The sequence below is a fragment of the Eleutherodactylus coqui genome, chromosome 10 (genome assembly GCF_035609145.1).
Source record: "Eleutherodactylus coqui strain aEleCoq1 chromosome 10, aEleCoq1.hap1, whole genome shotgun sequence".
In the NCBI taxonomy this organism is placed as follows: domain Eukaryota; kingdom Metazoa; phylum Chordata; class Amphibia; order Anura; family Eleutherodactylidae; genus Eleutherodactylus; species Eleutherodactylus coqui.
In genome coordinates, this window is record NC_089846.1 from 63,300,643 (window position 1) to 63,325,073 (window position 24,431).

Below are 24,431 nucleotides of genomic sequence, written 5' to 3' on the forward strand. Positions count from 1 at the left end.
TGACCACCTTAGAGGCATTGCTGCCAGTGCCATATGGAGCAACTATACAGCAGCCAGGGCAAAGTTTAGGGAGACGAAAACAGAACAAATGCCCCAAACCCCATTTCCTAGGAACCCTAGAGTCATAGTAACCCTAAGGCTAATTTCACATGAGCGAGTGCGATATCAGGCCGTGAAACTCGCTGTGATTTGCGCTCGCCAACATGTGATGTCCCCGCAGATGCAAGGCTTTTTTTTGTGTTAACTAGAGATGAGCGAATCTACTCGTTTCGAGTATTTACTCGATCGAGCACCGCGATTTTCGAGTACTTCAGTACTCGGGTGAAAAGATTCGGGGGGCGCCAGGGGGCGGGGGAGGCGTGGCGGCGCGGGGGGTAGCAGCGGGGAACAGGGGGGAGCCCTCTCTCCCTCTCCCCCCCCCCACTCCCCGCTGCAACCTCCCACTCACCCACGGCGCCCCCCGAATCTTTTCGCCCGAGTACAGAAGTACTCGAAAATCGCCGTGCTTAGGTGAAAAAGGGGCGTGGCCGAGTAGGCTCGCTCATCTCTAGTGTTAACCCTTTCCAATCCAATTTGTATCCTGGTTTTCCTAGGGTGCTTACTTTTTTTTCTGCCATTTTACAACGGCACTATCTGCTGGCTAAAGCCAGTACTGCATGGGGTGACACGTTGGATAGGCTTCGACAATAGAGAGGCTGGCAATATAGAGTAAGAGAACCCTGACAGACGTCTTCCAACATCGGAGCTGTACAGCCTTAAATCATAATGTCTTAAGACATCAGACAGTGGTTTGGAAAGGGTTAAAATCGCCTTGCATCACCTCAGGGAAGTAGTAATCCCCTGCCACGGCTTTTAGCTGTGGTGGAGGATCGCGGAGTGATTCCCATTGTTTTCAGTGGGAGACTTTGCAATCCACCCGTGTGCATCTCGCACGCTATGCGATGCTTTGCCGGCCCCTTTAAAAACAATGGGTGATGCACTTTGAGCTATTCCAAGGGAATGCCCGAAGACTTACCATGCCACGATTTTTTCCAGCACCTTGATGCGATGCGGGAAAGAAAAATTGCTCATGTGTATGACCCGATTCAAAAGAATGGGCTTTATACTTGTGCGAGATTTGTGCGTCTTAATATATTTGTCGCTCCTAGCTGGCGCAGGGTTTACTTGGACCAGCTAAGTAAATAAGCCCCTTTGTACATACTCAATGGGCACTTCTCTGCTATGTGCACGAGGCATTGGGTAATATTTACGTCTACAGTCGTAAAATGCACCAAATTTACTAAAGACCTGTGCCATGCATTGGCAAAACATTTTGGCTTATGTGTAGAACAGCCAGTAGGGGGCGTAAGGAAGAGGACAGTGTCTAACATGCACAGCCAGTTGCATCAGTTATGACACCAAATGTGCTATTTTGATAAATTTGTCTCAATTTGCTCAGTTTTTGCTGATCCATAACTGCACGCATCCCGCGACACTACCGATAAATCTCCTTCTAGAACTCCTATAGCATTTGTCGCAGCGGTATATTTTGCCTGTGCTTTATTTAACGGCAGCAGTGACAAATATTCAAGACATTATTACGGCCAAATCACCTTCCAAGAAATAAAATTGCTGATCGCCGCTTGTATTGCAGGGATAATAAACCCTCCACTTATCTGCCCGCAATATACACGTGTCTGCATCATTTCAAACAAGAGCGGGACGTGTTAAGTGTTTGTTATATGCTTTAAAATCATTTAAGCCCAGATCCTCTAGCGATGGTCTACAGCCAGATTGTGTACTTTGATAGTGTGCCACTTAACCATCTACCAGCTCTTACCCAGCAGCCCCCGGCCATGGCGAATCTCAATAGGCAAACTCTTGCAGATGCCAATTTTACTCTTTTCTAAACCACAATGACTGTGATGAAATATTGCCATCTAGTGGTTGGATTAGTAGTACACCAGAGAGCAACCGCTCAGTTTATTACTCATTATTTATATGGCGCTATGTAATTCACTGTCTATTCATGTTGAATTCCTTTTGGAAGAACTTGACATCCAAGAGACAGAAAAGTGTTGGATGGAATTTACATTTGATTTAACATTTTTGGTTACAAATAGAATTTTAAAAAATGACATTACAATTCAGTGATAAAGATAACAAGGGGAATTTCCCTACTAATGCATGAAATGTCTATTACTGTGGTCTACAGCCTCATGCACTGCATAGCCGGAGATCCCCATCACATCCTTATATAAGTGAATGCAGTTGGGTTGCAATTTGCAAGTTGCGACAATCACAATAAATCCAACTCTGATGGATTTCTTGTAATTATCAGGCTGTGGAAACTTGCAAGTTTCAATGCCATCTCATTCGCTTGCATTTGGATGTGATGTAGCCGAACCACAGTCAGTGCGGGTTTCGGTTAGATGGCATCCAGTGTAGAATTTTTTGGCACCCCAATCAATAGTAAAAAAGATAGGCAGCCTGCCTTAATTCTTGTGCATAAAGCAGCACCAGAACAGCTCAGTGAATTAATTATGTACTAGAACTAAGCTCATAACATAAATACAGCATCAGAACCAAGCTCAGTACATAGGTGCAGCACCAGAACCAAGCTCAAAACATAAATACAGCATCTGAACCAAGCTCATAACATAAATACAGCATCTGAACCAAGCTCACAACATAAATGCAGCATCTGAACCAAGCTCATAACATAAATACAGCATCTGAACCAAGCTCATAACATAAATGCAGCATCTGAACCAAGCTCAGTATATATGCAGCACCAGAACCAAGCTCAATACATAGATACAGCATCAGAACCAAGCTCATAACATAAATATAGCATCAGAATCAAGCTCACTACATTGGTACAGTGCCATAACCAAGCTCATAACATAAATGCAGAACCACAACAAAGCTAATAACGTAAATCCAGCACTAGAACCAAGCTCATACTATAAACTCAGCCCCTGACCAAGCTCAGTACAAAGATACAATACCAGAACCAAGCTCATAACATAAATACAGTAGCAGAACTTAGCAAATGTGATGTGGGGGTTCCAATGGACTGACAGTGGTGCCTCTGAATTTTTGAGGGAAAGAGAAAAAGCCAGGAGGAGAATGATTTATGTAGCTCTACAAGACACTGCTGCTCAGTGCCTACATCTGCCTGGTGCCCCCACAAACCCACTGGTGGGTGGTGTTCCGTGCAACCACACAGATTGCATGTAGCTAAAGCCAGCCTTGGTCACAGTACAGTCTTTGTCACAAGACGTGTGTTTTGACCAAAGTCTAAATGTGGGGAAACAAGAAACTGTAAAATGGAAAACATTTGCTGATAAGTATTTCAGTGTGAGATGTGAGACAAGTATTATGGCATCTGAATGGTCAGGTTGGAGGATGATTGGAGGTTAGCATACATCTACAATACAGTTAGCTGCCAGAACACATGGTCAGACTCAGGAGTCCCATGGCCACACAACAAGCTGTTGCAAGACACAGGTTGGGCACCACTGCTGTACGCTAGAGTGTATAACCCATGCGCACTAAGGGCCCATAGATTTCTATGAGTGCCGTATTACTGATCCATACAACATGAGCTGTAATATACAGTAGTCATGTTCTGGAGCTCAAAGGTGGCTGGATCTCATGGACATCTGATCAGGAAAAATCTATTGTGAGTAACCTTACTTTATCAGATGCTTGCTGGGCAGGACAATTTCAATGTAAAAAGTATGTTCTAGAATAATCATTAATCATGATGGACAGTGTAGTATAGTATGGCTGTTGTTGGACATGACAGATACATCAAGGTGTCTTCAGGCGTCTCTGCAATTTATATTGAAGCGTTCGTTGACTATTGTGGTTTTGTGCTTAATAGTGATATATTGGGGATGTCAACAGAAGCTTCCATATGCATTAATCTTGCAGTGGAGTGTGAGGACTTTGTCTAGAACTGCAAGAAGAAAGTATTGCACTACTGAAAGTCAGGCCTAGATATGGCATAATGTGAAGCAGGTCCATAAAATCAGAGCTGGCTAAGGGTGTGCAGTCACCTGTCACTACTAACAAGGCACCACTGGGCTTAATGGTCTGGGTACTTGTAGCTTGCACCACCACTTTGAAAATAAAGTTACAGAAAGGCAACTTTATAGGATGCTGCTGCACTCCCTAGTTTATTGATTGCTAAGTGTGAAGTAGGCAAGTGTTATATGAGCACCATATGAATGCATTATTTGGGCACTATATGGTAAACCATAAGAGGGGCATCAATAGAAAGTACTAGTTAGGCTACTAGCTAGAGGGGATATTCAGGACTGACATATCCTTAATACAGGTCATCAGTATTGGATTAGGATGCCCAACACTATGTAACGTCGCTGACCAGGTGTTTAAAGGGGTGGTGGTGGTGCTTAGGTAAGTGCTGCTGCTCCTTCTTCAGCCTTCTTCAAGTAAATGGGACTGAGCTGCAGTACCTTACACAGCCACTATACAATGTACGAAGCTGTGCCTGGTATACAATAAAGAACTTGCCTTGCTCATCCAATCAGATTGGCTCCCTTAAACAACTGATTTTCAGGGATGCTAAGAGTTGGACCCCCACACATATGAATCTGATTACCTATTTTAAGGATAGGTTATCAATATTTCAAGGGATTGTCCCACTTCTAGCTGTTTTACCGCAGGAAGCAGAAAGCTCCATATATTGCGCAATGGTCCAGGTAGGTACAGCATCCTTAGTCTCATTCACTTCAATAGGACTCAACCTGTAGTACCAGCCTGAGTCACTGTGCAATGTACAGAGCTGTCTGCTTCCTGCAGCAAAATAGCTAGAAGAGGGACAAGTCCTTGAAGTTCCAACTAATCCCTTTAATTTAAAGTTGGCTCTGCATTAGATATAGGGCTGTTCATTGAATGGTAAGGACTAGCTTGAGATCCACTGTTCTGCTGGGGGTTCAGGCATTATATGCAGTAAATATTTTATTTGGATGAAATGTCTCTTAATATCACTTTGTGTTTTATTTGCAGGTTCTTCACCTGACCATGGAAAGACTTGCTATTTGTCTGCTCATTATAAGCACATCTGTAAAGGCCATGATGTGCCCCAAGAGATGTTCCTGCCAGAATGTCTCTCCGTCCTTCACCATCCTCTGTACCAAGACAGGCCTTCTATTTGTACCCCCGACTATTGACAGGAGGACAGCAGAGCTCAGGCTCATGGACAATTTCATAACCACCCTTAGAAGAAAAGACTTTGCTAACATGACGGACCTCATTCACTTAACACTCTCCCGAAATACCATTAGTCAAGTCATGCCTTACGCATTCTTTGACCTAAAAGGGCTCCATGCCTTACATTTGGACAGCAACCGGTTAACTCTTGTCACTGAAGAACATTTTAAAGGATTACTCAATCTTAGACATTTGATATTGAGCAACAATCAGCTCCACTACATCGCTCCTGGATCATTTGATGACTTTATTGACACGTTGGAAGACTTAGACTTGTCTTACAACAATCTGGTAGACATCCCATGGGAGACTATCGGGAGGCTTTCGAGTGTTAATACAGTTGGCCTTGACCACAATCTCATTGAATATGTCCCTGAGGGAATCTTCTCCAATCTTCATAAACTGGCCAGGTTAGATATGACCTCCAATAAACTAAAAAAGATCCCACCGGATCCTTTATTTTCTAGGATTCCTGTATATGCCAAATCTAAAGGTTCCCCATTAACTTCATTGGTGCTTAGCTTTGGTGGGAATCCTTTACATTGCAACTGTGAACTAATGTGGCTGAGACGACTTACCAGAGAGGATGATTTGGAAACATGTGCCTCCCCTATAGAGTTGATGGGCAAATACTTCTGGTCTATCAAAGAAGAGGAATTTGTTTGTGAGCCTCCTATGATAATCCATCGAACTTCCAGGCAGGAGGTGATGGAAGGTAAAAGTGTCTCCTTAAAGTGCAAAGCAGTGGGAGATCCTGATCCCTATGTAAGATGGATATTTCCAGATGGGAAATTGGTATCTAATACAAGCAGGACTATGTCATTTGAGAATGGGACTTTGGATATTTTCACTACATGGTTCACAGATCGTGGGAGTTTTACCTGCATTGCATCCAACGCTGCGGGGGAAACAACAGCAAATGTGGAACTTATAGTCAACCAATTCCCTAATCTTGCTAACAGCACCAGCTACGATAAAGAAACTGAGTCAGGACCTTCTAAAATACTGACGCCTGTCAAGTCTAGCACTCCTTCCAACGAAACAAAATCTCTGCATGATAGGAAGGTTGTGGTTGCAGAGTTGACCTCATCCTCGGCACTCATCCAATGGCCTCCCCAGAGTCACATCCCAGGAATAAGGATGTACCAGATTCAGTACAACAGCTCATTAGATGACATCCTCATTTACAGGTAACTCTGTCCGGAGTCTTACATCGGGGCTTATATTGGAGGGCTGTTCTGTTGCAGTCCAGTCTGCATTACCAGAATGTATTTTTGAGTTAAAGGGTTGACCCTGTATATTAAGGCATGATCTAATGTGTAATGGTTTAACGACTCAAACACATATACTAAAGGGTCCTATAATGACATGGGTCATCTAAGGACAGTGATGTTACATTTGGTGTTGCCAATGCCATGGTGGATTAAGGCCTCATGTCCACGGGGAAAATCAAATCTGCTCCGGATTTGTAACGCGGATTTGGGCCGCGGATGCAGTGCGGATGAGCTTAAAATAGTATTTTATTGCATGCGGATGACACGCGGATGCGTTTTTTTTCACGCGTGTATGCACGCGGATGGCATTTTTGCATCTGCGCGTGAAAAAAAATGCAAGGCCACTGAAAAAGAAGCCAAACTTGTAATCCGCATGCAGATTTCACGCACCCAAATAAATGGCATTTAACACCCGCAGCGGATTTCCCGCACCCCATAGAGATCAATGGGGCCATCCGGAGCGTGATCCGCACCTAAATGGAGCATGTCCATTTTTTTTCATGCTCCATGATTTTTCTAATTCACATTTATTGACCATCCGCGGGTATTTAGCTACCCGCGGGTGGTCAATGCATTCCTATGGGGCGCGGATCCGCGCGCGGGTGATCCGCTGCGGATTTTAATTATTATTTTCCCCGTGGACATGAGGCCTAAAGGATCATGATCACTGCTGCCAAAGTCCTATAAGGGGAGGGAAGGGACTTGTTATTTGTATAGCACCAACATATTCCACAGCGCTTTCAGGTAATTTTGTTTATTACCCTCCAGCAAGCTGGGTGCTCATTTTATCAACCTCGGAAGGATGGAAGGCTGAGTTAACCTTGAGCTGGCTACCTGAACCCACAACCTTCAGGTCGTGAGCAAGAGTTTAGGACTGCATTCTGCTGCCTTAACACTCTGCGCAACACGAGGCCCAATAGAAAAAGGGTTCAATTCTGATGCCGATGCAGATGCAAATGCATTAAAGGGAATAACCTATATGTTTTTTCATATTAATACCAGATAGTGAAGCATTTTCCATATTTCTAATTTGTTTCTATGTTCTAATTGTAGATTGTTTTATTCTGCTGTCTGTACATGACTATGGGGACTGCCTAAACTGTAGATGACAGCATTTACAGAAATCCTTTACAGCAGCCTCATGGGCCATAGACAGGACCCATTGATTACTAATAAAGACTGTTGTGTGCATGCTCTATAATCTGTGCAAGGAGGGCACTTTTGGATATCTAAGAAGCACGGGATCCAGATAGGGTTAGAAGTCAATTTATTTTGAGAACCAATGAGTACAAGCAACACGTTTCAAGAAGTGAAGTCCCCTTTCTCAAGCATGTTGAGTTCTCAAACACGTTGCTTGTACTGTAGTTGTACAAACTTTTAACCTGATCTGGATTCTGCACTTCTTGGATAAGCAAGTCTTTTCCCGTTTGTCTGGTAGGGAGATGGCTGCTTATCCCAGGAGACTTTCCACTACAGCTGCAGTTCTTAAGGGTCCAATTGTAATATTATTATCACTTTGATTATAATTTGATGTTGGGATGTAGACACACTATGTGGTGCTATTTCTGATTCCTTTTATGAGCCATTTAGATTGATGTGCAAGGAGGGGAAAGAAGCTGTGACCTATTGTGCATGATGGATCTTGTGTTTATCTGTATATAGGTGTTACTTGTTATTATAATCCTACCTGTGATGATAGTGAGCTGACTCCTGAGAAGTTTTTTCTACAGAACAGAAAGTGTCAGACTATTATTAGGCTTAGTGGTCAGTGTGAGAACTGCAGAATTTTAGTTTTATTTTAACATAAACATATCTCTTAAATCATTTTTGGTGATCTATTTTTAGTCAGAGATGAGCGAGCACCCAAATACTCGGGTCCGCATTATTCGAGTCGAGCTTTTCGTAAAATTCAAGAGCTCTACTCGAGTAACGAACCCCATCGACTACAATGGGAGACTCGAGCATTTTTGTATGTGGGTCGCCGGGGGCCAAGCTTTTTTTTTCTTTTTCTAGGTCTAGGTCTAGGTCCCTCTCTCTCCTACCTGCCTGCCAGACAAAAAATTTGCCATTGACGCACGCTGCGGCGGTGAGGGGCCAAAACAAGCATGTCACCGTGGGGAGGAGCCAAAAACTGGGGCGGGGTCAAACACGGCTTGATGCTCGTTCGAGTAACAAGCACCATTGAGTACACTAATACTCGAACGAGCATCAAGCTCGGCAGAATATGTTCGCTCAACTCTAGTCATGATCTAACATAAAATTTGATTTATAGACTAGGTCATTTTCTGATGGTATATCTCCTTTAAGTCTTTGCTAATTTAAAACTGCCTGTTGAACTGCATGTTTGTGAAGGTCTATGGTGAGGGAATGTTGTAGACACCAACAACTCCTGCAATGCAACTCAATCTCTTACAGTATGTTCAGAGTGAGAATGCATGCCTAGGGTCCTAAGAGAGTGAAGGTGCATAGTTGGGGTTGTTGTAAGTGTTATTTGTAGGCACTATGAACTCTAACTCTCAACTTATCTTCTAAGAGTGAAGGATACAACAAGCCCTAACATCTACCTCCTTTTATTAGGGTATGTTTAGAAAATGAGGGTTTCAGAAGGGTGAAGGTGTGTGTTGAAGGGTCTTGGGGTCTATTACTACTCTTAATAAGCAGCAATAGCTGTAGTTAGAAACGGTAGTTGGCAGACACTGGTGGTGCAATGGGAAACAGCATTCCGCAGAACATGACCTGTGCAGGTACCAGGCAACTAATACTCTGAAGGTTGGATGTCACCCGTGAGGACAGTATCATGTGGCATACCCACTGCCAGCAAAATCCTTATGCTTGCCACTTTGAGCTCGAGTTCTACATGTAGTTTAAAAGGCTTGTACAGAATTATAAAAACACATCTGCTTTCTTGTAAAAATAGCACCATACCTGTCCACAGGTTATGTGTGGCATTCTAGCTTAGTCCCATTAAAATGAATGGGTTGAGCTGCTCTACCACACACAACCTGTGGAGCCATGCTTCTGCTGATTCTGAAAGAGAAGTAAAAGCAACCCTCCAGTCCTGGACAAATAAAGATGGTTGCACCAGTTCTCTGACTACATGATGCACACTGTGCATTAGTATGCACCATTAGTGCATGACTTTACACACTGCTTTGATTGGCCAGTGTTGCCCATGTGAGCAGGGCTGGCCAATCAGATCAGCATGTTGTATCTTAGACTACCAATGCATACTAGTGCACAGTGTGCATCAGGTAGTCAGAGAACTGTGAGGGCATCTTTGTTTGCCCAGGACAGGAGGGTCGCTTTAATTATGTATGTTATGTAAGGAATATCCCATTCAGATAAAATCAAGCATCAATTCTAGTATATTGTAGTAATAATAATATAAAAAGCCCATATCTAAGCCATAGACATAAGTAATAAATGAAACAGGCAAATAATAGCCCTAAATAATGAGAAGAGGGACCAGGCATGGGTACTAGAGATATAGGGGCTCCAGATGGATGACGATCTGTCAGAATGGCCCAGTTCCAAACTCCTCCGATATTGTTGGAAGCAGACTTTGTTAATTCCATCTATAATTTGGTGCCAGGAAATGATAGTAGCTTATCAGCTAGCGGTATTAGCAGCAAAATAGATGTGTGTGTGGGACTGTGCTCTGCAAATGCGTACCAGAAGTAATGAATGTCTTCAACATGCCATCTAATAGTTGACACCAATAGGACTTTTTGCAGAGTTGGAGAGGTTTTTGGTTGTCATTATTTCTATATGATATTGTATATTAGTTAGCAACCCTTCAAGTCATAGTTAATGGTTATTTAATATACATGGACAGCACCAATATTCCAGCACCAGTAATTCCATTGGACATGGTCTAGTCAGTAAAGGCAATGGAGGGACAAGCTGTCTTAGCGCCCAAAGCAGAGTTTTCAGAATCCTCCCTTCCACCCTCGATCCATAAAGTTTGTTCATGTATTTGTAGAACAGTCCACTGGTTCTTTCCTTGACTCTGTTCCTCAATATATCTTGGGATATATCTAGTTTAGCTCAACAATTGAGCCCCCACTTATCAATAGTGCCCTTGGTGACGACCTACTCCACCTACCCTTTGTTCCAGTCCTGAGTAACAGTTGCGGTTTTCTGCCACTTTTGCCAAAATGAGGTCAATGGTAACAGGGTGGCTTACAAAATATAATAAAGTTCATTTCGAGAAGAGAGAAACTCTTCTAAGGTATTCAGGCTCACTAATGGATAATGCATTGTTCCAATATATTTTAGGGATATTGCCTAGCCTAGGCCAGAGGATGATACATTCTGACCTCAACGGAATGATTCACTGCAGAATCCGACAGACATGATCATTGGGGATGATTTATTTTACTGGAATGCAGCACTGTTTGATACTACGTGTGCCTCCATACAGCATCAGCCATATCCTTCCTTAACTGCTGCTATAATCACTTTTGTAATGTGGAGGAACACTGATGCACTAGGCTATCTCCCTCCATCCCGTAGAATTGAATGGGGTGGCGGTTCAACATGCCTACTGGAGCATTTAGGATGCACCGTTCTTGAGATAGCTGAGGGTCCAACTCATCGGACTTCCAGCAATCAGACATTTATCTCTTATCCGGTGGATAGGAAATAAATGTCATTAGTGGGAAAACCCCTTCCCATTCTAAGGTGTACATTTACGTCCTGCAGCGTTGGGGTATGTATGAAGAGAGATCGCGGAGCTGGTTATTACAACTGACACCCGCAGGCAATTGCTGCAATTGGCTGCACGGGCGATCGCGGCTATTAACTCTTTAAGCGCTGCTGACAATTCTGACAGTGGCATTTAAATTCCCCAAACAATGTTCGGGGGTCCTATACGGCCCCCACCGCAATGAAGTCACAGGGAGACATGCGGGTGGCATGGCAGTCGGGGGGCGTAGAAACAAGACGCACTGAAAGATGGCGGAATGTTGTTTTTTTCAGTTCACTCCACTTAAATTTTTTTTTATTTTTCAGTGCATTATATGGTACATTAAATAGCACCATTAAAAAATACAACTCGTCCCACAAATGACAAGCCGTCATACAGCGACGTTGATGGATAAATAAAGGAGTTACGATCTTTTAAAAGGAGGGAGGAAAAAACGAAAATGGAAAAAAAGGCCCGTGTCATTAAGGGGCTAAAGCGATTTTCTTGGACTAAGATATTGATGACCTATCTTCACAATAGATCATCAATATCAGATCAGTGGGGGTCTACTATTCGGGACCCTTGCAAATCAGCTGTCTGTAGTGGCCATGACGCTTGAGCCACTTTATTGCATTTCATAGTGCCTGTGCCTGGTATATCAGCCTAAGCCCAATGGGACTGAGCTGTTCTCAGGCCATGTAACCAATGAACTTAACGTCACATGCTTGAGAAGAGGCCGGGGCATTTACCCAAGCGGCATTGCCTCTTTAATCACCTGATTGGTGGGGGTCTTGAGCAGTGGACTCCATCGATCTGGTATCGATAAGCTTTTATAAGGGTACAATAAGTCATCAGTATCTTAAGCCCCGTTTAGATGGGACGAATGTTGGGCAAACGATGCCCGACATTCATCCCCGCACATATACGCTCCCGTGCTCCTGCACAGGAGCTTGTATCGCTGGCTTACAGCGGGGCGGCAGGAGCAGATTTCTGTTCTCGCTCTCCCCTGCCCCTCTCTATTTAGTTAACATAGTGGCCGTTCAGCATTAGTCTCCGAAAACCCCTTTAAGTCAATAGGATTGATCAGGATTTGGTATGATCATCTTTTAGTCCCAAAAAGATGGATGGTATTTCTAAATGTAAAAAAGAGAACTTCCTTGGATAGTATTTCAAGACACATGAGAAACCCCAATCAATTGGCTAGAAAAGGGATGGTGCTCACCTTTTTGTGTTATCACACCTGATCCCCATTGGAGATTAACACATTATTCTGTCTTTGAAGAATTTGACCATAGAGATGAACAGAGTGGCATTGCACATGCATATCTGCCTATTCCTTCAAGGGTACACAAGACCCCTATTCTTGCGATCGGTGGAAATCTAAGCAATCACACTCCGCACCAATCAGACATTTTCCCCAATCCAGTGGATAAGGAATAACCTTTACACTGGGCACAACCCCTTCAAGAATGGAGGCTACGGCTGTAGTTTGAAGAGTGCCTAATGTGCATGGCCAGGTCTACAGAAATTAGAGTGAGAAGAAACAAGCAAGGTGCACCCACCTCCCCCCCCATCTTGCCATTTTTATAGATTTTTCTCATAATTTAGTGATTTTCAAGGTGAATGTATTTGTACCTCATGTATTCAGAACACTATAAGTCCCTCTTTTTTAATAAACAAGAGGAAATAAAAAAAAGAAAAACAGCGGCGTGTTCAGTAACGTTATTTTCCATCTCACAGCATTCGACTAATTGAGACATTCAAGTTCCATAGCTCCGGAGGCTGAATTATCCCTCAAATACACCGACTCTTAATTCCAAGCAATATAATAGTCCTTTCAAACACCAAATTCATAAATCCTCTCTTTATTCCTACAATGAATTCACTGCAGATATAGATTTTTTGCACTTATTGAATAGAGCAAAAACACTCCTGTGATGGCTCCATATTTCTGCTGTTGTACGGAGGTTTAATGGGTTTTATCCTGAATACTGTACTTTATTTCAGCAAATTAACCTCAATTCGATGGAAGACATTGATCGCTCGCCAGGAAATCTGTAAATATGTGTCATGGATGCATTTAATATCAATATGGATAGTGTAAATACGACAGTGGTTTACATACAATAGATGTGTAAAGAGACATAGGTGGAAAAAGTATTGTACAACATGGCCTTTATGGGGAGCTACAGGACATTCTGCCAATGATAGAAATAAGACTCTGTTTACACTAGCATCATGGCTTCTGTTAATGGATCCTACGGACTTAATGGGTTCATCAGGCTTCCATCACTTTCCATGATTTGCTATAGAAATGAATAGCATAGTGGGTTATGGTTGTGTTTCTCAATCTCTCTAAGCCAAATACCCCATACTCAGACAAATTAGATCTCCATGTACCCCATCAAAATGATCCATCCCTATTGCAAATTAAATTTATTTACCAAACGTACAAACTTTCAGCTATTTAAAAAAAACACTTTTTATATTAGTTGTATTGAGCTATTTGATTTTTTCTTGTCTGACTGTTTTCTTGCAAATACATTAAAGAATGCCACATTTTATTGGCATTCTCAGAATTAGTCAACCCCTTCATGACAAGCGTCTTTGTAGCAGGTCATAACAACAAAAGGTGCATTACTAACGTGAAGATAGCCAGGCACCAGCTTCTGACAGCTCCTGAATCTCAGCCAATTCCTTCAGTATATACACAGAGAGGTCAGTTACATTCTCTTCAGTATATGCACACAGAGGTCAGTTATATTTTCTTCAGTATATACACACAGCGGTCAGTTATATTCTCTTCAGTATATACACACAGAGGTGAGGTAGATTCTCCTTAGGTAATACACACAAAGGTCAGTTAGATTCTCCTCAGTACATATACACGGAGGTCATTCATATACTCTTCAGTATATACACATAAAGGTGAGGTAGATTCTCCTCAGTATATACACACAGAAGTCAGTTTTATTCTCCTTAGTATGTACGCATATAGGTGAGGTAGATTCTCCTCAGTATATACACACAGAAGTCAGTTAGATTCTCTTCAGTATATACACACAAAGGTCAGTTAGATTCTCTTCAGTATATACACATAGAGGTGAAGCAGATTCTCCTTAGTATATACACACACAGTTCAGTTTAATTCTGCTCAATATGTACACATAGAATTGAGGTAGATTCTCCTCAGTGTATACACATGGAGGAGCATTTGATTCTCCTCAGTATATGAACGTAGAGGAAAGGTAGATTATCCTCAGTATACTCACAGGGGTCAGTTACATTCTCCTTAGTATTTACACACAGAGGTGAGGAAAATAGATTCTCCTCAGTATATACACATAGAGGTGAGGTATATTCTTCCCAGTATATACACACAGAGGTCAGTTAGATTCTTCTCAGTATATACACATAGAGGTGAGGTAGATTCTCCTCAATATATACACACAGAGGTCAGTTTTATTCTCCTCAGTATGTACACATAGAGGAGAGGTGGATTCTCCTCAGTATATACACATAGTGGTGAGGTAGATTTTCCTTAGTATATACACACAGAGATCAGTTTAATGCTTCTCAGCATGTACACATAGAATTGAGGTAGATTCTCCTCAGTATATACACATGGAGGAGCGATAGATTCTCCTCAGTATAGGCACATAGAGGAGAGTTAGATTCTCCTCAGTATACACATAGAGGTGAGTTAGATTCTCCTCAGTATGTACACACAGAGGTAAGGTAGATTCTCCTCAGTATATACACATAGAGGTGAGGTATATTCTCCCCAGTATACACACACAGAGGTCAGTTAGATTCTTCTCAGTATCTATATATATAAAGCTGAAAGCCCTCACTGACTCACTCACTGACTGACTGACTCACTGACTGACTCGCCAAAAGTTCTCCAACTTCCTGATATCGTAGAAACATGAATTTTGGCACGAGCATAGATTATCTCCAAAATAGGAAAAGTAATTGGGTCCCAACTCAATTATTCAATTCTAGCGCAAAAGAATTGGCGTCGAAATTTTACGTACATAATCTAAATCTGTCACTTCCCAATGCCTTAGAAACTTAATATTTGGCACGAGCATTGATTATGTCATCAATAGGAAAAGTTAATGGGTCCCAACTCGATTATTCAATTCTATGCGCAAAAGAATTAGCGTCCAAATTTTACGTACGGAATCTAATTTTCTCACTTTCCGGTGTCATAGAAACGGGAAATTTGGCACGAGCATTGATTATGTCATAAATAGGAAAAGCTAATGGGTCCCAACTCGATTATTCAATTCTATGCGCAAAAGAATTGGCGTCAAAATTTTACGTGCGGAATGTAATTTTTTCACTTTCCGGTGTCATAGAAACGTGAAATTTGGCACGAGCATTGATTATGTCATAAATAGGAAAAGCTAATGGGTCCCAACTCGATTATTCAATTCTAGCGCAAAAGAATTGGCGTTGAAATTTTACGTGCGGAAGGTAATTTTCTCACTTTCCGGTGTCATAGAAACGTGAAATTTGGCACGAGCATTGATTATGTCATATATAGGAAAAGCTAATGGGTCCCAACTCGATTATTCAATTCTAGCGCAAAAGAATTGGCGTCCAAATTTTACGTACGGAATCTAATTTTTTTCACTTTCCGGTGTCATAGAAATGTGAAATTTGGCACGAGCATTGATTATGTCATAAATAGGAAAAGCTAATGGGTCCCAACTCCATTATTCAATTCTATGCGCAAAAGAATTAGCGTCCAAATTTTACGTGCGGAATGTAATTTTTTCACTTTCCGGTGTCATAGAAACGGGAAATTTGGCACGAGCATTGATTATGTGTCATAAATAGGAAAAGTTCATAGGTCCCAACTCGATTATTCAATTCTAGCGCAAAAGAATTGGCGTCGAAATTTTACGTACGGAATGTAATTTTTTCACTTTCCGGTGTCATAGAAACGGGAAATTTGGCATGAGCATTGATTATGTCATAAATAGGAAAAGCTAATGGGTCCCAACTCGATTATTCAATTCTAGCGCAAAAGAATTGGCGTCGAAATTTTACGTGCGGAAGGTAATTTTTTCACTTTCCGGTGTCATAGAAACAGGAAATTTGGCACGAGCATTGATTATGTCATAAATAGGAAAAGCTAATGGGTCCCAACTCCATTATTCAATTTTATGCGCAAAAGAATTGGCGTCAAAATTTTACGTGCGGAATGTAATTTTTTCACTTTCCGGTGTCATAGAAACGGGAAATTTGGCACGAGCATTGATTATGTGTCATAAATAGGAAAAGTTCATAGGTCCCAACTCGATTATTCAATTCTAGCGCAAAAGAATTGGCGTCGAAATTTTACGTACGGAATGTAATTTTTTCACTTTCCGGTGTCATAGAAACGGGAAATTTGGCATGAGCATTGATTATGTCATACATAGGAAAAGCTAATGGGTCCCAACTCCATTATTCAATTCTATGAGCAAAAGAATTAGCGTCCAAATTTTACGTACGGAATGTAATTTTTTCACTTTCCGGTGTCATAGAAACGGGAAATTTGGCACGAGCATTGATTATGTTATAAATAGGAAAAGCTAATGGGTCCCAACTCGATTATTCAATTCTAAGCGCAAAAGAATTAGTGTCCAAATTTTACGTATGTAATCTAATTCTCTCACTTTCTGATGTCATTTTATATAAAGGAAGCGTTGCATGGTTGCCTCCACGTGGTGTTTCCTGGGTAACGCAGAGAACTATGCAAAATGGTGAACATATTTTTTTTCCTCAGTATCTCTAAAGTAACCATGACTTCATAAGATTTTCTGTGTGAACACCAGATAAACACCAGTACCAAATTAACTCGGGCGAAGCCGGGTATATCAGGTAGTATACACATATAGGTGAGGTAGATTCTCCTCAGTATATACACATAGAGGTCAGTTATATTCTCCTCAGTATGTACACATAGAGGTGAGGTGGATTCTCCTCAGTTTATACACATAGATGTGAGGTAAATTCTCCTCAGTACATAAACATAGAGGTGAGATAGATTCTCCTCAGTATATACACAAAGAGGCCAGTTAGATTCTCCTCAATATGTACACATAGAGGTGAAGTAGATTCTCCTCAGTATATACACAAATACATGCGGTAGATTCTCCTCAGTATATACACACATACATGCGGTAGATTCTCCTCAGTATATACACACAGAGGTCAGTTAGATTTTCCTCAGTATATACACATAGAAGTCAGTTAGATTCTCCTCGGTATATACACACAGAGGTGAGGTAGATTCTCCTCCGTTAATACACACAAAGGTCAGTTATATTCTCCTCAGTATATACACATGGAGGAGTGTTAGATTCTCCTCAGTATATGCACATAGAGGAGAGGTAGATTCTCCTCAGTATACACCTAGAGGAGAGTTAGATTCTCCTCAGTATGTACACACAGAGGTGAGGTAGATTCTCCTCAATATATACACAAAGAGGTGAGGTATATTCTCCCCAGTATATACACACAGAGGTCAGTTAGATTCTTCTCAGTATATACACATAGAGGTGAGGTAGATTCTCCTCAGTATATACACATAGAAATGAGGTAGATTCTCCTCAGTACATAAACATAGAGGTGCGATAAATTCTCTTCAGTATATACAAAAAGAGGTCAGTTAGATTCTCCTCTATGTACACATATGTACACATAGAGGTGAAGTAGATTCTCCTCAGTATATACACACATACATGAGGTAGATTCTCCTCAGTATATACACACAAAAGTCAGTTAGACTCTGCTCAGTATATACACACAGAGGAGAGGTAGATTCTCCTCCGTTAATACACACAGAGGTCAGTTAGATTCTCCTCAGTATATACACATAGAGGTGAGGTAGATTGTCCTCAGTATATACACATGGAGTCGTGTTACATTCTCCTCAGTATATGCACATAGAGAAGAGGTAGATTCTCCTCAGTATATACATAGAGGTCAGTTAGATTCTCCTCAGTATGTACACAAAGAGGTGTGGTGGATTCTCTTCAGTATATACACATGGAGGTGAGGTATATTCTCCCCAGTATATACACACATAGGTCAGTTAGATTCTTCTCAGTATATACACATAGAGGTGAGGTAGATTCTCCTCAGTATATACACACAGAGATCAGTTATATTCTCTTCAGTATGTACACATAGAGGTGGGGTAGATTCTCCTCAGTATATACACATAGAGGTGAAGTAGATTCTCCTCAGTATATACCCATATAGGTGAGGTAGATTCTCCTCAGTATATACACACAAAGGTCAGTTAGATTCTCCTCATTATATACACACAGAGGTAAGGTAGATTCTCCTTAGTTAATACACACAGAGGTCAGTTAGATCCTGCTCAGTATATACACACATAGGTAAGGTAGATTCTCCTCAGTATTTACACACAGAGTTCAGTTTAATTCTCCTCAGTATGTACACATAGAATTGAGGTAAATTCTGCTCAGTATATACACATGGAGGAGCGTTCGATTCTCCTCAGTATAAGCACATAGAAGAGAGGTAGATTCTCCTCAGTATACACAAAGAGGTCAGTTAGATTCTCCTTAGTATGTACACACAGAGGTGAGATAGATAGATTCTTCTCAGTATATACACATGGAGGCGAGGTATAATCACCCTAGTATATACACACAGAGGTCAGTTAGATTCTCCTCAGTATATACACATAGAGGTGAGGCAGATTCTCCTTAGCGTATACACACAGAGATCAGTTTTATTCTCCTCAGAATGTACACATAGAATTGAGGTAGATTCTCCTCAGTATATACACATGGAGGAGTGTTAGATGCTCCTCAGTATATGCACATAGAGAAGAGGTAGATTCTCCTCAGTATATACATAGAGGTCAGTTAGATTCTCCTCAGTATGTACACAAAGAGGTGTGGTGGATTCTCATCAGTATATACACATGGAGGTGAGGTATATTCTCCCCAGTATATACACACATAGGTCAGTTAGATTCTTCTCAGTATATACACATAGAGGTGAGGTAGATTCTCCTCAGTATATACACACAGAGATCAGTTATATTCCCTTCAGTATGTACACATAGAGGTGGGGTAGATTCTCCTCAGTATATACACATAGAGGTGAAGTAGATTCTCCTCAGTATATACCCATATAGGTGAGGTAGATTCTCCTCAGTATATACACACAAAGGTCAGTTAGATTCTCCTCATTATATACACACAGAGGTAAGGTAGATTCTCCTTAGTTAATACACACAGAGGTCAGTTAGATCCTCCTCAGTATATACACACATAGGTAAGGTAGATTCTCCTCAGTATTTACACACAGAGTTCAGTTTAATTCTCCTCAGTATGTACACATAGAATTGAGGTAAATTCTGCTCAGTATATACACATGGAGGAGCGTTCGATTCTCCTCAGTATAAGCACATAGAAGAGAGGTAAATTCTCCTCAGTATACACAAAGAGGTCAGTTAGATTCTCCTTAGTATGTACACACAGAGGTGAGATAGATAGATTCTTCTCAGTATATACACATGGAGGCGAGGTATAATCACCCCAGTATATACACACAGAGGTCAGTTAGATTCTCCTCAGTATATACACATAGAGGTGAGGCAGATTCTCCTTAGCGTATACACACAGAGATCAGTTTTATTCTCCTCAGAGTGTACACATAGAATTGAGGTAGATTCTCCTCAGTATATACACATGGAGGAGCGTTAGATGCTCCTCAGTATATGCAAATAGAGAAGAGGTAGATTCTCTGCAGTATACACATAGAGGTCACTTAGATTCTCCTCAGTATATACACATAGAGGTGAGGTATATTCTCTCCAGTATATACACATAGAAGTCAGTTAGGTTCTTCTCAGTATATACACATAGAGGTGAGGTAGATTCTCCTTAGTATATGCACACAGAGGTCAGTTATATTCCCCTCAGTATGTACACATAGAGGTGAGGTAGATTCTCCTTAGTTAATACACACAGAGGTCAGTTTTATTCTCTTCAGCATGTACACATAGAATTGAGGTAGATTCTCCTCAGTATATATACATAGAAGTGAGGTGGATTCTGCTCAGTATATTCACACAGAGGTCAGTTATATTCTTCTCAGTATGCACAGACAGCGGTGAGGTAGATTCTCCTCAGTATATACACATGGTGAGCGTTAGATTCTCCTTTGTATATGCACGTAGAGGAGAGGTAGATTCTCCTCAGTATGTACATACAGAGGTGAGGTAAATTCTCCTCAGTATATACACATAGAATTGAGGTATATTCTCCCCAGTATATACACATAGAGGTCAGTTAGCTTCTTCTCAGTATATACACATAGAGGTGGGGTAGATTTTCGTTAGTATACAAATCATGTCTGAGAAAAAAATCCATCTGATGTTTCGCAGATTTTTGCACAGTTTTTCACACTTAGAACTAAATACTGAAATTGCAAGGCACATAAAGAATGGTCATGGCAAATGCCACGTTTGTGCGGTACAAATGTGTGTTATTATTTACATTACAGAGGGGTAGGGTTGCCACCTGGCCAGTATTTTGCCTGCCAGGCCGGTATTTTTTTTAGAAGCCGGCGCTGGGGTAACCAATCACAGCCATTCAATGACGTCATTGGTCAACCCAGCGCCGGCTTTTATTGGCTGACCCCGGCGTTGGCTAGCCAATCAGAGCATTATCTTTGCTGGAAGTGGGGAATTCAAGCCCTGGTTCCAGAAAGAAATGATCTGCCGGCACGGAAGATATCGCTGCAGCCTGCAGGAGCGACGGGGACCCGCAAGCACACCAGAATGCCGGCGGTAGGTGAGTACTGATGTTTGTTTTTTTAGGTGTGGTGTAGTGTAGTTAGGGGTTATTTTTGTGTTATTTTTTTTTTCCAGAATTTTGGGTAGGAAGTAGGGGGTGCGTCTTACGGTATATGGATTGAGGGGAACTATTACTACTGGAGGGGTTACTACTATTGCTGAGGGGGAGGTACTACTATTGCTGTTGCTGGGGTTACTACTATTGCTGGGAGGGGTTAATATGGCTATGGGGGGTTGCTAATATTGTGGGGTTAATATTATTACTGAGGGGGGTTAATAATATTACTGAGGGGGGTTAATATTACTGTAGGAGTCGTTATTTCTACTGGGGCCACTGTGGGGATTGCCATTTTAACTGGGGCTTCTGTGTCAAGTGATACAGCAGCCAGTAAGGCTTAGATCACTAGAGGCCATCGTGTGCCCGGAGGTCTAATAATATGCCTAATAAGCCACGCACCTTTTTTACCATGGTCGATATTTGTTTCTGACAAAGTTGGCAACCCTACATAGAGGTTCACTTACTTTTGCACTTAGAATTCGAATAATTGTGACCCCTTAACTTTTCCTATAAACAACTTAAGGAATGGTGGTACCAAATTTCTTGTTTAAATGATACAGAGAAATTAGAAAATTAGTGACGGGTCAGTCAGTGAGAGCTTTTGCTCATATATATATACCGATGTCATTAAAGAGCAATGGAATCCCAATAAAGACTATCAGTGTTGTGAACAGAGCCTAAGGCTGGTTTCAGATGGCTATAATGTGTCTGTATTTTACCATCCCCATTATGAATGCAATACCTGGACCTCCCACGGTTCTACTGAACCAGACTACATGTAAATATAGTCTAGATATAGTCTAAGTCTAAAGGACCTTTTATATGTGCCAGCAATCAGCTGAATGAACGTTTATTTCTGATTATTGGTCCGTGTAAATATGGCAGGGATCAGCAAGCAGCACATCTCTAAGGGATGATGAATGATTGTATTAAAGGGGTTCTATCATTACAAAACATTTTTTATACTTACCTATGCCTCCCCAGTTAGTCTTCTTACTGTATCTTCTCTTCACCGATCTTCTACTGGCTCCTACAGTCCCCCAGGTCACATCACTGCAAGCCGTCCGGATCCTCTTCTTCCTGTGATGTAGCGTCCATTCTTGACATCCTGCTTCTTGCAGTGTACCCAGTCACAACTGATGTAGCGTTGGCAGCCTGCTTTAGTGCGCAGGCATGTTGTCTCGCTGCTAGTGTTCATATAATATATGAATAATAATCTTTATTTGTATACCACTAACTTATTCCGCAGCGCAGTCATGGCAATAGCCTGCGCGCTAAAGTGGGCTGCCAAGGATTTGGCATTCCCTGCTAGTCAGTGAATGCTACGTCACTAGCGACTTAACGTTCACTGACCTGCAGGAAGTAGAATGTCAAGAATGTACGCTACATCACAGGTAGAAGAGGATCCGGACGGCTTGACCTGGGGGACTGGATGAGCCAGGAGAAGATGCGGTAAGTAGACTGCCTGGGGAGGAATAGGTAAGTATTGAATTTTTTCTTTTGTAATGACAGAACCCCTTTAAGAATTGTACATCCCCATACAGGTTGCATCAGCTAGTGTAAGAGGCCCTTTAAGTGGATATGAGTCATCTTATTATATCATCATTTGGCGCTTGCTCACTCAGAAAATGTGTGTAAAAGGACCCTAAAGCTTGGTTCACATCTGCATTGGAGCTCTGTTAGGAGGCTCAATTACTGAATCTTTCAAAAAAGTGGCGCTATTTCTTCCAGTAAAGTGATAGTCTCCATGACAGGAACCCGACAGGTCCCATCATAGTCACTGGGGTCTGTCGGTAAACATTGGTGTTGGAACCGACACAGTCGTCAATTTCAGTTTTCTGCTCCTATGACAAAGCAATAAACTGGAAATGCGAGCCCAGCCTAAAACTCTATAATTAAGTTCAAGACAAGGACGAAAATTGTAAATAATTCTATGGTCAATGGACCACATGTTCCATTTTGTTAGCAATCTTCATAAACATTATAGAAACCAAACAAAATGTCGCAGTAAAGTAATTTCTCTATAAAATAAAGTTGTGCGCACCATATTCTTTATACAGGCGAATAATTTCAGATTGTTAGTGTAGAGTAAAAATGTCTTCTGTGCTAAAATATTATTTTTTGATGCTCTAGTCCTAAAGGCTTATACTGGCAAAAATATTAAATATCTTTTCATCTTTCTTAAAGGAGACCCGCCAAAAATGAATGCAAAAAGGATTGTCAGTGATTACAAAACAATTAAAAAACATACAAGTCTATGGGAGAGCATGTGCACGGGACTCTGAAAAGAGTTAGATATTCCTGTGCCACACTATCTTCACAGCGCTTGAGCATGGGAGCAGGTGAATATCAGAAATACATCCCCTGCAACTAGTCACATCCCCTAACATAACTTGATTTATGATGCTGTGGCAGGTTCCCTTTAACCAGCCTCGTCACATGACTGGGAATATAAGCCAAAACCAGAGTCTTCTCCAAAAGTAAAAGATGACCATTAGTGATGAGCGAGCATACTCGATAAGACAAACTACTCGATCGAGTAGTGCCTTATTCGAGTAGCTGCCCGCTCGTCTCTAAAGATTCGGGTGCCAGCGGGGGACGGGGAGCGGCGGGGGAGAGCAGGGAGGAACGGAGGGGAGATCTCTCTCTCCCTCTCTCCCCCCCCCTCCCGCTCACCGCCGCAACTCACCCCTCACCCCTGCGTCGGCAGCCGAATGCTACGTCACTAGCGACTTAACGTTCACTGACCTGCAGGAAGTAGAATGTCAAGAATGTACGCTACATCACAGGTAGAAGAGGATCCGGACGGCTTGACCTGGGGGACTGGATGAGCCAGGAGAAGATGCGGTAAGTAGACTGCCTGGGGAGGAATAGGTAAGTATTGAATTTTTTCTTTTGTAATGACAGAACCCCTTTAAGAATTGTACATCCCCATACAGGTTGCATCAGCTAGTGTAAGAGGCCCTTTAAGTGGATATGAGTCATCTTATTATATCATCATTTGGCGCTTGCTCAGGCAGAAAATGTGTGTAAAAGGACCCTAAAGCTTGGTTCACATCTGCATTGGAGCTCTGTTAGGAGGCTCAATTACTGAATCTTTCAAAAAAGCGGCGCTATTTTTTCCAGTAAAGTGATAGTCTCCATGACAGGAACCCGACAGGTCCCATCATAGTCACTGGCTTATACTGGCAAAAATATTAAATATCTTTTCATCTTTCTTAAAGGAGACCCGCCAAAAATGAATGCAAAAAGGATTGTCAGTGATTACAAAACAATTAAAAAACATACAAGTCTATGGGAGAGCATGTGCACGGGACTCTGAAAAGAGTTAGATATTCCTGTGCCACACTA

The 24,431-nt window shown here is 41.7% G+C and overlaps 1 protein-coding gene across 4 annotated transcripts in view; it reads left to right on the forward strand.

Annotated features, from left to right (window-relative positions):
• Nucleotides 1–24,431, forward strand: part of LOC136580528 (leucine-rich repeat and fibronectin type III domain-containing protein 1-like protein) — a 684,740-nt gene that overhangs the window by 529,926 nt on the left and 130,383 nt on the right. For all 4 annotated transcript variants that reach the window (XM_066581146.1, XM_066581149.1, XM_066581145.1 and 1 more), the window contains exon 4: nt 5,020–6,413. In XM_066581146.1, coding sequence (XP_066437243.1) covers nt 5,035–6,413 — 1,379 coding nt within the window. In that variant the 5' untranslated portion in view covers nt 5,020–5,034. The remainder of the gene's footprint in view (nt 1–5,019; nt 6,414–24,431) is intronic.